The sequence below is a fragment of the Hippichthys cyanospilos genome, chromosome 11 (assembly GCF_059441005.1).
Source record: "Hippichthys cyanospilos isolate Australia breed blue-spotted pipefish chromosome 11, RoL_Hcya_1.0, whole genome shotgun sequence".
Lineage (NCBI taxonomy): Eukaryota > Metazoa > Chordata > Actinopteri > Syngnathiformes > Syngnathidae > Hippichthys > Hippichthys cyanospilos.
In genome coordinates, this window is record NC_142379.1 from 19,994,051 (window position 1) to 20,009,933 (window position 15,883).

The 15,883-nt window shown below is 40.6% G+C and overlaps 1 protein-coding gene across 4 annotated transcripts in view; it reads left to right on the plus strand.

Annotated features, from left to right (window-relative positions):
* The window catches only part of dscamb (Down syndrome cell adhesion molecule b), a 155,042-nt gene extending 146,274 nt beyond the window's left edge, over nucleotides 1–8,768 (plus strand). For all 4 annotated transcript variants that reach the window (XM_088427068.1, XM_088427070.1, XM_088427069.1 and 1 more), the window contains exon 33: nucleotides 7,522–8,768. In XM_088427068.1, coding sequence (XP_088283194.1) covers nucleotides 7,522–8,009 — 488 coding nt within the window. In that variant the 3' untranslated portion in view covers nucleotides 8,010–8,768. The remainder of the gene's footprint in view (nucleotides 1–7,521) is intronic.
* Nucleotides 8,769–15,883: the final 7,115 nt, after the last annotated feature.

Consider the following 15,883-nt stretch of genomic DNA (forward strand, 5'->3'; position numbering starts at 1 on the left):
AGAGTCCAGATCACAGTGGATGCTGTACCGATCTGTCTGTTGAGATCCGGTTACATCCTACCCTCACCCATGAGCAAGACCCCAAAATACTTAAACTCCTCCACTTGGGTCAGGACCTCATTCCCGACACAGAGAGGGCATGCCACCCGTTTCCAACTTCACACTCTGCTGCAAACCGTTTCAATGAGAATTGGACATCATGTTCTGAAGACACCAACAGCATCACATCATCTGCAAAAAACAGGGATGCAATTCTGAGAACACTGAATTGGACCCCTTCAACGGTTTGGCTGCACCTAGAAATTCGGTCCATGAAGCTAATGAACAGAATCAAAGGGCAGCCTTGGTCAAGTTCAAACCTCAATGGAAATGAATTTGACTTATTGCCAGCAATGCGGACCAAACTCTGACAATGGTGGTACAGGGACCAAACGAGTACAGGGACCGTTTGAGGGCATTCAGGACCCCATATTCCCGAAGCACCCCACACATAACTCCCCAAGCTACACAGTCAAGCGCCTTCTCCAAATCCACACAGCACATGTAGACTGGTTGGGCGAACTCCCATGCGGCCTCGAGGAGCCTGCTGAGGGTTTAGAGCTAGTCCACTTTTCCGTGGACAGGAATATCACACAAAAATCGCACTGCTCATCCTGAATCCAAGGTTCGACTTCCTGACAGACCCTCTTTTCCAGCACCCCAAAATAGACTTTATACTTGGGTGGCTGAGGAGAGTGATCCCTCTATAGTTGGAATACACCCTTCGGTTCTTAAACAGGGGGATCATCACTCTGGTCTGCCAGTCCAGAGGCACTGTCCTCGATGTCCATGCAGTGTTATAGAGGCATATCAATCAGGACAACCCTAAAACATCCTGAACCTCTGGGAACTTCGGCCAGATTTCTTCCAACCCAAGGACCTTGCCAGCAAGGAGTTTTTTCGACTACATTGGTGGATTCAACCCTAGAGTTAGGAGAGCCTGCTTCAGAGTCTCCAGACTCTGCTTGGTCAAAGGAAGACGTGTCAGTGGAACTCAGAGGTCATCACAATATTTTCCCCACTGGCTCACATCGTCCTGTTGAGGTCAGCTGTGCCCCATCTCCACTGTACATAGTGCCATTGGTTCACTGCTCCCCTCTTATAAAATGGTGGCCATCCAGCCATCCAGAAGTTGTTTTCCATGGTCTCGCCGAACTCCTGCCACAGCCGAGTTTTTACCTCAGCACTCGCCGTCGCCGCACTCCACTTGTCTCAAAGTCCAAAAAGTCCCAATAGCATGTCAGAGAAATCGATAAAAGAAGACTCGGACAAGCCTAGCTGCTAAGTAGCAAAAAGAGTAACTCACACCAGCCAAGACTGACTTTTGTCTGCCCAGGCAAAGGGAAAAAAGCTTAGCGTACGTACACATGCTTTGCCAATAGCACTTTTTCGTCGCTCAAGCGTCCCTGCCTGCTTTTTATTCATTCAGCAAAGCATTGCACATTACAAGACATAACAAAAAGAGCCAGTCGGGCGCCACCAACAGCTGGGCCAAGCTCACACTTTCCTGCGTCAACAGCTTTATCTAAGGACTGGGGCGAGATGAACTAGGACTGCATACATGGAGAGCAATGCACACTATTCTAGACAAGAAATAAGCACATAATGATTACAATCTAATATATGATTCCCTTCACATAGCACTTCTTCACCTTGACGGTATCCCTTACCGCTGGTGTCTACCAGAAGGTTTGGGAATTTCTTGCATGACAGGCACTGACGCACTTACGGCCACAATTTCGATCAGCCACCTCGACAATGGAGGGTCAAATAATGATCCGCTCGGACTCAATGTACTCTCCATTCCCTAGGACTTGGGAGAAATTCTGACAGAAGTATCAACAGGGTACTCTGTTAGATGTTCCCAGCTATACTTTGCATCGGGCAGGTCTGAGCGGCACCCTCCCACCATCGATGCCAACACAATGGTGGTCATTTGACAGCTCCGCCATTCTCTTCACCTGAGTGTCCAACACATTCGGCTGCAAATCCGATGACACGACCACAAAGTCGTTCATCGAACTGCGGCCTATGGTGTCCGAGTTCTATGGTATCCTACTCCTAGCATTTGAACATGATGTTTGATATTGACAATCTGTATCAAATGCAGAAGTTCAATAACGGAACACCGATCCAGTTCATATCAGGACTGTTTCTCCCAATCACACCCTTCCAGGTTTCACTGTGATTGCCCACATGAGCACTGAAGTCCCCCAACTGAATGGGGTAGTCCCCAGACAGAGTGCTCTCCAGCATACCCTCCAAGGACTCTTAAAAGGGTTATTACACTGAACTGTTGTTTGATCCATAGGCATAAACAACAGTCAGGTCCCATCTCCCAAAGTTAAGGCGTTGGGAAGCTACCCTCTCGTTCACCAGAGTGAACACCTTATTTACTATCGTCGTCTAACTTCTTCCATGCAACATGTGACTACAATGCTGGTCTGCTATTGGCCGGCGTCGCCTCACAGAGATGGTGGTCTGCTATTGGTCAGCCTCACTTGTTTCAAAAATGGCTGAACGGTAAGGCATTGTTCGATTGTGAGAGGTTACAAAACTGTATTTATAGTGCATTTTACTGCTTAATTCAAATTTGAAAGGATTAGCCATGGGTCCCAAGATTGCAAGTGATGTTAAAGTGAGAAGTAAGAAGACGATTTATATGGAAATGATGCCGGGGATAACACAGTGTACACACACAGTGTAACACACTGTACTTTATTAGCAAACAGTCTAGGGTCTTCGTTTCATGATGCCTTTTCTCCCATTCTCTAATTGGTTGTCTTGCCACAAAAATATATTTATAAGGATACGTTTTTGTTTTTTTTTGCCACTTTTGGCATTAAAAATGTGACTTTGTTTTTTCTACGATTAACTTCATTCACTAAATTATTTCCATGGCACAGTTATTACCTTTAAAAACACATTTTACCATTTACTGTCATTTGAAAGTGACATATTTATTCACAGATCAGGTCACAACCAATCTTGGCTCAGCCTAGAGGAATAATGCTTTTTAAAGGTATTAATTGTACATGAAAAATATTGTTATCAAATAATTTGGGAAAAAAGTATTAACTTTTTTAGTTGAAAGTGGCTAAAATATAAAGTATCCCTTTAATAGTCAGCATAATTGGCAAGTATGATCTTGTCTTTTATATTTTTAGTAATTGACATTCTGTTTTTAGCATGTTTATTACAAGAATATCTGTTTTCTATGCATCCTTTCCTCCAAAATTGAAGAGTTGCCCATATAGCAGACTGCAATATGTATAGCATCACCCTTTAAAATCCTATATCACTGTGGTTTGTAACTGAAAAAGGCATGGAGCCCATCACGTTTTTTGCATGCTGATGGCAAGGCAAAAAATGTATTTAACGCTGCTCTGCCAATGCGGATCTGGAAATTTAGCTTCAGACAAAAAGCAACTCAATCTCCCTACACATCCTGTGTGTGTGTGTGTGTGTGTGTGTGTGTGTGTGTGTGTGTGTGTGTGTGTGTGTGTGTGTGTGTGTGTGTGTGTGTGTGTGTGTGAAACATCACAGTGAGGAAATGGGATCCGATCCATCGCTCCAATTTCAGGTCTCGTTCTCAATGTCTTGACCATTAGTGCCCGGTACAAGCAGCTCATATCACCAAGGAATCAAGGACTCTTTGTCACGCTAACTTCTCTCATTAAAACCTTCCAAGACAGCGCCTCGGAGACACATTGGTGTCAATCAGTGTGAAAGCCTGTTTGGTTCTCAGTCTGTTTGGTTCACGGTCTGGTGAGGCGTCATTGAATGGTCAGTGCTGGTGTCAGATAACCAGATTGCACTGAGGAATGTCAGCAGTGGCCACTGAGGTCAGTTCAGCACAGTTCAATAAGACAGAAATAGTTCAAAGCCACCGGGCAGTCAAGTTAGAATTGACATTGTAATATACACTTTCAATCTGATCACCACTGGTCCAAGACTTTTATATATTTTCTCTTGATGGCTCTTTAATTGAGTTAGGTTCTATTTAAAATCGTTTTGCTGCACTTTGCACATAAACTTCAACCTTAACAGTTGTTATGACGAGCATTTCACTGAACTGAAGGGCAGCAGCCAATTAACAGTGTGTTAAATTCAGTTTCACATCTCATCACTTTGCAATTTGGTGGATATTGCAGCTATCTTTCAATCTACAACAGGCTTCTGTCTTTATTCAAGTCAATTATCCCTATTGGGGCATTCCCCATGATTATAACCATTAATAGAGATGTACCTGGAATGTATGCAAATCCTTTAATCCACTCTTCAAGGTCATTGTTAGACCAAACGTAAGGAGACCGCAGTACAGTAGTGAAGCTAATGTGTTCTTTCTTTGTGTAGCATGTGCTGTGTGACAAAACCACAATGAGTGATGCGGCTGCTCTGAATTATTAGCATGCATTTTCGCTTGTTCTTTATAGTCATACTTTGGGGGCTTCGATCTTTGAGTCTATTTCCTCAACATCAAAGATTGTGCACCTGTAGCATGCTAATTTCAAAGGGAATGAGAGGAGCCACTTCCATTGGCTGGGTAACTAATTGGCCATACTGACACTCACAATGGTGCAAACGCCCTTTCTAACTGTGCTGGTCAGTGAAAAATACCAAAGAAAGAAAATGCCAGCCAGGGCTGGACTTTTTTTTTTTTTTTTAATGACAACTACTTTGAGACTTAAATATTTTTGTAGGTGTAACACGTTTGAGTACCTGGACTTTTTTTTTTTATGACAACTCCTTTGAGACTTAAATATTTTTGTAGGTGTAACACGTTTGAGTACCACTCATCGAACCAGTCAGAGCTTTATCAACAAGTGTAATTGTCACAGGAAAAGTAAAAACAATGATTCATCATGATGCGCAGTGCGACTGAGGATTAGATTGTAAATTCAGTTGCCCTTATGCGCCAATTTCCCTCCATCGTGTATTATTAAATTAGATAGATTCACAGTGTGAAGGGTGGAATATGATTAGAATAATGTAATGTGAATCCCATTGTCTTAAGCCCTAAGTGAACCTGTGTCACAGTCTGAACGGGACTTTAATGAGATTTCCAACTCTAGGTGTGGTATTGATTTAAGCAAGAGAATTTAACATGTCAGAACCCGGACTTGCTAGCAGCATGTACTTTCCACAGGGGGAAACATGGAGAATGGGCAGAATTGCAAGGGTAGGTGGGTCTTCTCAATGTCATCATTAGCTTATTTTTTTATGAGTTGTAGTGATCATTAAACCTCAGGGATTGGACAATTACGATTGTGTGGCTTTTCTTTGTCATAAAAATAGATTTTTTTACTCTAGTTCAGTAATTTATAATTTATTTAAAAGTAAAGAGGGAGTTTTAAAACAATTCATTGTTGAAGTGAGTAATCCTACAAATTCTCAACATGTCATTGAAGTCAAGTGAACATTTTTGGAGTAATATTAGCTGTACTTACGAAAGGTTTAGGAGACCTGGTGCCTGCAACACTGATGATATATGATTGGAATGTTTTTGTACTGCTTACAAGACCTTCACTAGTAGTTTTAGGTTGTTATAGAATTATTTTCTAGAACTGTTGACTCTCCTGGTTTGAACAATAAATGTAACCATTGTGCAGTATTTTGTCCAATCCTTTTATCTTTACAATAAAGGCATTTCATATCAAAGCAAAGCATTGAAAAAAGACACAAGGTAGCTGAAATTTCACCCAGATGGTAACAATATTTCAATTTGAACATGGCAGGACCAATTAGTTATCACAAAACCAGGAGTGTGCCATCCCTTGGCTAATATGATGTCAACGAAAATGACCCAAAAATAGTGAAAAGATGAAATGTGTTATATTTGGTGAGGACTGTAGCTACCCGCTTGGTGGGACAAATGTTTTATTGAAGTGCGCCATCTGGCCACGTTACAAAGCCGAAGTGCTTTTTGAACACATTCCTAACCTACCTAAACCACCAGCTAAGCACTTTTTGGGAGACACACTTAACAACCTCTGAAGTCCTATAGAACTGCCAGGTGTGGAGAGGTTTAATAAGTAGAGGGTGTGTTCTTTATGAACAAGCTGAAACAGATGACTAATGAATGCATCTGGAAAGGGAAAAGTGACAAATTTAGGGGAGACCAAGTTAAGAAGATGCTGAAGGTTAATCAAATATTTTTAGCATTTCAGCATCCAATAATATTAGAATATGCAGATAGAAGTAGTACAGTGGTACTTTTACTTCCGAAATTATATTGTTCCGGAAGTAATTTCGTGACGTGCATCTTTCATAAATCGAGAGACCTTTTAGAGGTGAATTACCTCATCCGTTTCAAGCCCCCAAAAATGTATCAAAAATGGTAACAAATACATATTAGAATTACATTAGTGCATAATAATAAAAATATGTCATGTAAATAATAATAAAAAAAATATGCTCCTAACACTTTAAAATAATTATACTTTTCGGCCCACATTGCGCCATTGAGACGCCTTACCTAACTCAACAATTTATGCCTTCCCCTCTCTTAACAAACTAACCTCCCCAGTTGTTGATGTGAAAGTAATAACAATCCTCTATCAGTAACTTCGGTTATAAAAATATAGCAATCAATAACAACACGTAGTCACTCAATGTGAGCACAAGCACACAGCTATTTTATTTCGCCTATGAATCCAAGGTCGAACTCAAAAGTTCAACACGAGTTCAAAAATAATATGAAACTTCAGTCACATAAAACGTCTGTGAATTTCACTCTCTATAACTGCTTAAATTGTTTATATGTTTCTAACGTACTAGTGATCAACTTGATTCTACTTGATTAATATGCATAAATGTGAAGATGTAAAGTGGAAGAGCACAATAAGCATCAATGCAGAAGACTGTTGTCTCCTTTGTGGGCAAGCCGACATATCAATCAATGATAACCTAATACATCACAGTCATGCTGGCGTGAGCTCTGGTGTCTCGTGTCTCATATGCCAACAATGTTGCCTTTCATATCTTGAATTTTCTCTCATTACTGGAGACAAAATTTTTCCGCCGAGGCGTTTTGTAAGCTGAATTTTTCGTGACAAGAGGCATTCAAATAGAGAAGGGTGGGAATGACAGCAAATCAAATAAATTTCGTCTGCTCATCGCACACTTTGCTAGGCTTGAGATCAGAGGATGGTAAAAACAGTTCAAAAGAGAGATTGGAAAGAAAATAATGGTTGTTTTCTTTCCCGCAAGATTTTAAAAGCTGAAGACTACTTGCAAGTTTTGATATTTTAGCCAAAATCAAAAAACAATATTGTGCGGGCCACAAAAAATGATGCGGCGGGCAAGTTTGACACCTGTGAAGTAGAATTACCACTGCACATTGAATATTGAGCTGGAATGCCTGTAATGTAGACCTCATCCCATGCCAAACAATCCCTATCACCTCAATGTGACATTTAACTGATTGAATAAGTAGACTTCAACCGTCTTCTCTGTCTATGATGTTTTGTTGCTATTCAGGTGGAGAGCTGGTGCACTTGCCACCTTATCTCCGCATGGACTTCCTTTTGAACCGCGGCGTGCCCCGAGGTGGCGGGGCGAGCGGCGGCGCGGGCGGAGCAGGGGGTCCCGGAGTGGGCGGGTGTTCCACCGGTGCTACAGGAGAAACAAGAGGCGGCGCAGGAGGAGCCACGGGGCAGGCCTGCCTGGAACCCCAGAGGAGCCGCACCCTGAAGAGACCCCCTCCGATGGAGCCCACCCCCATGGAAGTTCCCACGCCCAGGGAGGTTCAGCAGTGGCAGCCGGGAACGGCGTCCACCCTCCCGCACAGGGATGTCCGGGAACGGGGAGAGGCTCGGGGTGAGGTCCGAGCAGAAGTCCCCCCAGCCGGGGACCTGGCCCAAGCACAGGCTGCTAAGCTCAGCACCTCCCAGGAGTCACTGCTGGACTCCAGAGGACACCTGAAACAAAGCAACAACCCCTATGCCAAGTCTTACACGCTGGTATAACACTGGGATGACTCTGCAAACACACTGTTGGGCGACGGCCACGCCGTGGACACTTTGCTGTATATAGAGACGTTTCTGACATGCGTCTGATGGTGATGCTTTCTTTTCTTTCTTTCTTTCTGTCTTTCTTTGTTCTTTCTTTCTTTCTTTCTTTCCTTCGTTCTCTGGGTCCGTCTCCTTTCATTTCTCTTTCTCTTCCGTTGCGTTGACACGTTTCGTTCTCTCGCACTATATTGGGATGTCACAGCTTTTATTTTCGACTCAACTATCTTTTATTTTAAAATGAAGACATAGGAGGATTGCCAAAATGATTTATTTAATAATTGAGATAGAGAAAACGTGCTATTGAATTTATATCAAGGACATTTATAGTTATTATTATGATTACTATTATTAGATATAAAAAACTGAAAATATACAAAAAATATGGAATGGAGGAAGATCACAAAGTACTCTGAAGGAGACCATTGCTTTCATAATTTATTTTCATTGTTAAGGTAAGTTTGAGGATTGACCAACCGAGGAGATTTTTAACATTGAGAAACCAATGGAGAAGACTAATGCCAATGTTGATCAACCGTGATGTTTTTCAAACTTTCCTGGTGACTGCATGGCAGGAAACCACAAGAAAGGTCTTTTTTTGGGTCACTATAAAAAAAATATATACAATGTGAATATATATAAAGAGATCACTTTTATTTGTGGATATTATGGGGAAAATGATTTGGTTAATAAAGTCCTTAGTCATGTTTGCACACATTTGTTTTGCAGTCCTTTGTCTTGAACCCAACATTTCTGATTGTTTTTGACCGGGTGTGTTTGCAAGCCCTTTTATTCGAACCTTTATGACAAGCTTGACTAACAGGCCTCAATGAACCCATGTTTTTATGTACTGGCCAAACTAAGTAGATTCTGGATTAAATTATTTTTCCCCTCATTTTTCAGTTGTAAATGCTACGATTGAGGTTGGCATATCAAATGACACAACCGAGCAACTAACAGTATAAATTAACCAACAAAATAATGTTCTGTTTACTGTTTGAATAATTACTGTCAAAGCGGTTACTACTGTTCGGAACAAAATCCTCCAAATACATGACAGGACTAATATAATTCAATAAGATAATGTTTGTGTAGCGCTTGACCTCTTCAGGGTCACTTTACTTGATCAAATGGAGCCTATCATATCTCACACGTGGTCGCCAGCCAACTTGCATGCAATCATTCACACTCATATTCACACCTATGAGCATAGCCTCCTGTGAACCCGATTTAGAAGCAAACCCACACAGGACGATTTCAACATTTCCATGTGCATATAATATTAATTGGGGATTTTTTTAATCCTGTATGCAAATGTGATGATCATAGAGGAGTATTCCATAAAGACCACCTCAAAGTTAATTTTAACTTCAGAATGACTACCTTGCATAAATAATTGAACGACACCTTTCCGAAAGATTCCTCCTTATCTTCTTGTTTTGGTCAACAGATGGCACTATAATATCAAGTATGTTTTAACATAGCTGAGCAGCAAACCTTTCAGCAGGTGAAGAACACGAAAAAGTCTGAAGTGAGACAACATCAAGGATGACCCTGCAGCCTATACCAGTGTATATTTTTGTCACACACAGTCGCACACCTCCATGAATACTCAATAATTCATTCCAGAGAGTGATATCACGGGACTGAGATCAGGTGTACACTGTGACAATGAGCAATACAGTATAGAAGCAACGACTAGTGATCAAATGCCATCATAGGTGACCACATCTATGGGAAAATCATTGGTGTTCTTGTCGTCCTTTGCTACTGTATATTAGTTGACGGACGTGTAAGAAAAGGTGATGAATCTAGAGGGCCTACTTGTTTTCTGAGCAAATTTTATGATCTTATACATGAAGACAAGACAATGCAGCAGACCATTATCTCTTTATCCAGCCACCTGTGTTGGGAGAAATGCATTACAAAAGTAATGTAATTACGAAATATGGACAACTTACAATATTTTGCTGGTCTAACATTCGTCAGAGCCTCGTCATCGTCGGTCAGTCATTTTTTCGAGCCGCGAAAAAGTCGTCAGTCCGACAGTGTATTTTGCCCACCTTTCTGTCACCACTAGTGGAATAAATTTAGCTTTTTTTTCCTGGTCTGACATCTTTGTAGGGCATTTAATTTGTACGTTTCCTTCTGACTGCATTCATCCTATTTTTTTATCAATTTAACAGTTGCACTCAAAATGAATATAAACTCTGATTTTATAGTTAATCTGCATCTTTATTATTGCCTTCAGTACAAAAGCATCCCAGAATGCTCTAATAGCAAGACATTTCTTCTTGTAAAACATTATTTAATTTAATTAAGCAAAATAACACACAAAAAAATCTCTTAACACTTAATTCTAAACATTACTTTTAACTTTTGGTTGGAGCGATTGTGTACAATATGAATTTTGGTTTTTTAAACCAGATATAAAAAAGGGAGCAACTACAAATAAATCTCTGGGAAAGTCAACTGTGTTTTAGCTTTGAAACAGGGAATAAAACAAGGTACTTCAAATCACTCAATTGTATATTTTCTCCAGTGCTTCGTGCTGTTGCAAGTAAAACTTTGTTGCATGACAGGAGATTATTTTGAAATTAGCACTATAAAGATGCTTCTACCTAGTAGATAATCATATAACTCAGGTAAATCATAGTTAGCTACCCAAAAGGGGTGTGGTGAATTTATGAGTAAACTACACTTCCAACATTTTACTTCACTTTTTATCTTTGTTTGAGCATTCCCGTTTGCACTTCCAACAGTTTTAACTTGCGATTTTTGCGGGGGCAATCCCGTCATTTGTCATCACTAAAAAGTAATTTATGCATTACAGTTTTGAAGTAACCTGCCCAAGACTGCTTATTGGTTCCCATGTAAGAAAATATGGTGAATCTAGCGGGCCTACTTATTTTCTGAGAATATTATTATAATGATTTTAGACATAGAGACGGGACAATGCAAGTCTTCTTTTGGCATCAGATCATTATCACTTGCTCCAGCCACCAGGGAGGGAAACTCACAGGACAAAAGGACTAATGCATGGCACTTTCAATAGATCATTATAGGTCTTTTTCCTTTTCTTGGCACAATCCTGTTGGATGACACCTTTGAAGTCTAAATTTTACAATGGTGTTGGATTTGGCAGAATCCCTGAAATGCAAATCACAAAAAGAAACAAAAAAAGAAAAACAAATGTTCGGTTCGCATCAGAGTGTGAAGCGGCTAGGCTGAAGATCAACACCTCCAAATCTGAGCACCGTGGTCCTCAGTCGGAAAAGGGTGGAGTGTCCTCTCCGGGTTGAGGATGAGGTCCTGCCCCTAGCTGAGGAGTTTAAGTATCTTGGGGTCTTGTTCACGAGTGAGGGTAGGATGGAACGGGGGATCGACAGGCAGATCGGTGCAGCGGACGCTGTTGTGATGAAGAAAGAGCTGAGCTGAAAGGTGAAGCTCTCGATTCACTGGTCGATCTACGTTCCTGCACTCACTTATGGTGTGGCTTGTGACTGAAAGAACAAGATCCTGGATCCAAATGAGTTACTTCCGTACAGGGTGAGAAAGGTACAGGGTGAGAAGCTCTGTCTTCCAGGAGGGCTGAGCATTAAACCGATGCTCCTCTGCATTGAGAGGAGCCAGCTGTTGTGGTTCGGGCATCTTGTTCAGATGCCACCCAAACACCTCCCTGGTGAGGTGGTCCGAGCATTGTCCACAGGGAGGATGACCCAGGACATGCTGGAGGGATTATGTCTCTCGGCTGGTCTTGGAACACGTGGGGATCATCCCAGAGGAGCTGGACGAAGTGGCTGGGGAGAGGGATGTCTTGGCTTCCCTGCTCAAGCTGCTGCCCCCGCGACCCAACCTCAGAATACAGCAGTAGAAGATGGATGGATGAAAAATTAATGTGCAACCTTAGGTGTGGGACAGAATACATACATTCAAAAACTTGACAAAAGTCTGGCCAGATGCAGCGAAGGGGAATCTAGATCTTTATTATCTTCCATTGTCCATTATTTTTAACCAAAGCTGTTATCTAATCACACATACCCAAACAGGACTTGTGTTAAATGCGAAATTGTTCACTGAATCATCAAAATAGAGCTTTTTGTGAGTTACTAGGCTTTAAATAAAGAGTAATTAAAGCCATTGCATAATAATCCCACTGAATTAGTGCGGAAGATAGTTTAGGGTTCAAAGGAATGTGTGTGTGTGCATGTGCGTGCGTGTGTGTGCGTGTGTGCGAATGTGTGTCCTACTTCACGAATGCAAATGTGATGAATTTATCAGTCTTGAGAGTTATTTTTGTTTTTGTCAGTACTAAGAAACTCAAAGACTCATCACTGTTGGTGACATCAGAATAACAGCTCTGTTATGCAAACACCAAATAATTAGACTTTTGGACCATGAGACAGATAACGTCTGTGCATACAAGCAAATCCATTTTGAGAGTTCCCACATTAAAAAGATGATGGAGTCCAACTTGTCCACTAATACCATTGGACAAGTGAACACAAGCAAGCAGTGCGTTATTCCGCGTTAAGTTTTTTTTAAATAGTTTCATTTCACCAAAGCGCTGTAGCAAGTGACAGGCCACAAATATCTTGCGTAAATGTGATGACTGAAAGTAAATATATGGCAATGATGTGATGCAAGATGAGTGGATACAAAACTACATTCTGTACATGGCAATGCTTTATGTCTAACTGTGTGTAACACAATCAGTAAAATTACTTTTTTTAAACCTACACAAATAATTACATTTTAATACTATCATCAGGGTGTGAAATTGATTCTTTCAGCACAACATTAACATAATTGAAATTCCATAAGCATCGCTTTATGGGCCACCTTATCACACAAGCTTCGTTTGATAAGCTCCAAATCGATGAAGCATCCACATTGAATATTGCTTTCATTTAACTGTGAGTGCAAAAGGAAATTCACATCCTCAATAACCACTGTCCAACAGCTTCTCTTCAAGCAGAACAGAAGGCATGACATGAATTTTGCAGTCTCACCCTCAGTGCAAATGCCCCCATTTGTATTGCATATATCAGCATGTATTTATAACCGCAATGGTCCTTACTAAATTTTCCGCCGGTTTGACTCAGAACACATGCAAGTTTCAAACTGCTTCAGCTCCATATTGTGATGAAAGATGTGTGTGTCCCATTCAGATTTTAGTATAAAACGTCCACACTCACTCTCAAGATCATTTTTACAATGCATTTACCTGATAAGAAATCATCAGTCAGCCTCCACACCCCTTTTTGCTTCATGAAATATATTTTAGCTGACAGGCATGATTACTTTACTGGAGATTTCTTTGTCAATGCTCCCTTTCTTAGTCCTGGTTTCATGAACCAAAATGATTGCTGTACTCAATCTCGCAGACCAAAAGTTTAGAATTAAGTGTTAATAGATCGTTTGTGTTATTTTGCTTTTTAAATATGTTTTACATCAAAAAATTCCTTGTAAATAAGAGCATTCTTGGATGCGTTTCCACTGCATGCTGGTAACTCTTTCAAGTAACGAATGGGTGGCAGAACAGATTTGCCTGCTTTTTCTGATTGGCTCTTGGCCAGGAAATGCAAGGTAGAAGTCCTTTCATTCCCTGATTAAAGACCTTTATTAGTAAATTCAACCTCAGCAATACTTTGCTTTACTTGTAGTGTATGTGACGGATAAAATTTAGACAAATTTGAATGTAGTTTTAAAAACTTTCATCTAGAAAAGTTGATAATGCCATCCAGTGGATAGGATTTCCAATTGCAGTCATCCCACTTGCATTCATTCAGATGTGGGTTAATCAACATGATGTTGTATTATAGCCTTGGGTTAACACGCAGAGTTGACTTTGTTTTTGTGTTACACTAATGATCATGTTTTGTGTTGACGATGACGCAACGGAAAGAGGGGTTCGCCGAAGTTGCCGACGGACCTGCGGACTGACGACGTAAGGGGGACAAGGCACTGAAGACTGCCAAATGTCGAACCAGCAAAAAAAAATGTAAGTTGCCTGCCTCTGGTTCATCCTGCATTCTACTTGACTGGTAAAAGTTGTTTGGTTTTAGAAAAGTGTGAATTGTTGGATTTTGGCCATGAGTTCTGTACTGTCCAGTGCTTGTGACAGGCTCCATGTCTCAGTGTTGGTCAGCAACAAGATACATATAAAAACAGTATTTGTTACCAGTACATATCAGATATAAACAGAGCAAAAGCATTTATAAACATACATTTTTAATGGCAAATGTGTTGTTAACCCATTTTAGCCAGTGCATGAAAGTCTGGTGGTAATTCTGTTTTGGCAATTCTCAGAACAGATCTGAGGTGTTCATCACTCATCTGGGCTCTGTGGGGTGATTTGTTTGTGTTCATCACACTTAAAGGTCTGTTCACACAACATCAGCATCCTTTGTGCCATCCTCTTTATGTATGGTAATGGTAAAAGTCTTCTAGTTTCAGGGAGTTTAACATGTCCTTTACCACCATGTCATATTGGAGATCAATTAGTTCAAACTGCAACTCCTGTGACTCTGTTTGCGGGTCTTCTGAGAAGAGATACGACACCAGCTTAAGTTTTATGTATTTTTTTCCTAAATCACAAAACTGACTGCAGGATTTCAAATGCAGGTTATCCAGTGATTTCCTCAATTTTTCCACATGATGCGGGGCCTCTTTTAACATAGCCATTGTGGAGAAATGAGCAAATGATTTGTCTGACATTTAGCTCTAAAAATGAAATAATCTCCTGCTTGAGTGCCTACACACATTGACATACTTTTCCGAAACTTAACCAGCGGACATTGGAATGTACAGTAACTCAGTGAGATCAGCGTTAGCGGCAATGGTCCCTTTGTTATAATAAAGGTAACGGGTATCGCAATGTGGTCAAGCTACAACACGGTTTTACAAAGTGCTTCCTGGTGAATTATTCTATGTAGAAACATACCTTGAGTATGCTGATGTTTTTTTTCTGTCAGACTTGGTGATCCATTCTTGTGTAGAAAGGTTGTTGGTGTAATTTGATGCCTTGGTGGAAAAGGCTGATGCTATAGTTTAATTATTTCAACTCCTTGGTTTCCTGTCCATATTCTTGTCTTTGTCTGGATATTTTGTTTCATGATGCCATCTCAGTTTATATTTTTTTTATAACCACCACACCTTCTTTCTTTTTAAAAGTGGATATACTACATCTTGTGTAGACAATGCATCTTAAGGAGACCAGTGACTGCAAAGTAGTGGTAGATGAAGGTGTAGCCAGGCAGCATAGGATGGTGGTGTGTAGGATGACCTTGACCCAGAATGTGAAGAAGGCAAAGACAGAGAACAGGACAAAATGGCGGAAGCGTGTTGTATAACTTTTGTATGAATTGAGACAGGGAAAGATAAAGACTTATTTAAGAAGCAGCCCGGGACAAGAATGCATCGGGGGACACAAAGTAGTTTTTGCACTGGGGTCCATCACCATGTTACATCACTGATCTCATGGGTAACAAGCTGAAATAATGTCTAAAAGATTTCATATTTAACCCAACTGCACCCAACCTGTACCTGAAAATTGAAAGACGATATAAAAAAATGACACACCATTTGATGAAAATGACCCACAGGGACAAAGGAACATATATTCCTAAACATATCTGGCACTGGGGAGGCAATGAAATAATTATTTTACTTCAGAACATCTTAATTTTTTGTGTGTTTGTTTTTGTTTCATATCGCGGATAAAAACGGAACAAAAAATTATTTGGCAACAACTCTTCTTTTTTTTTTTTTTTCCTTCCCCTTCTGGGAGCTTTGACAGGGGATGCTGTTGTGTACCCTATACTGAAAAG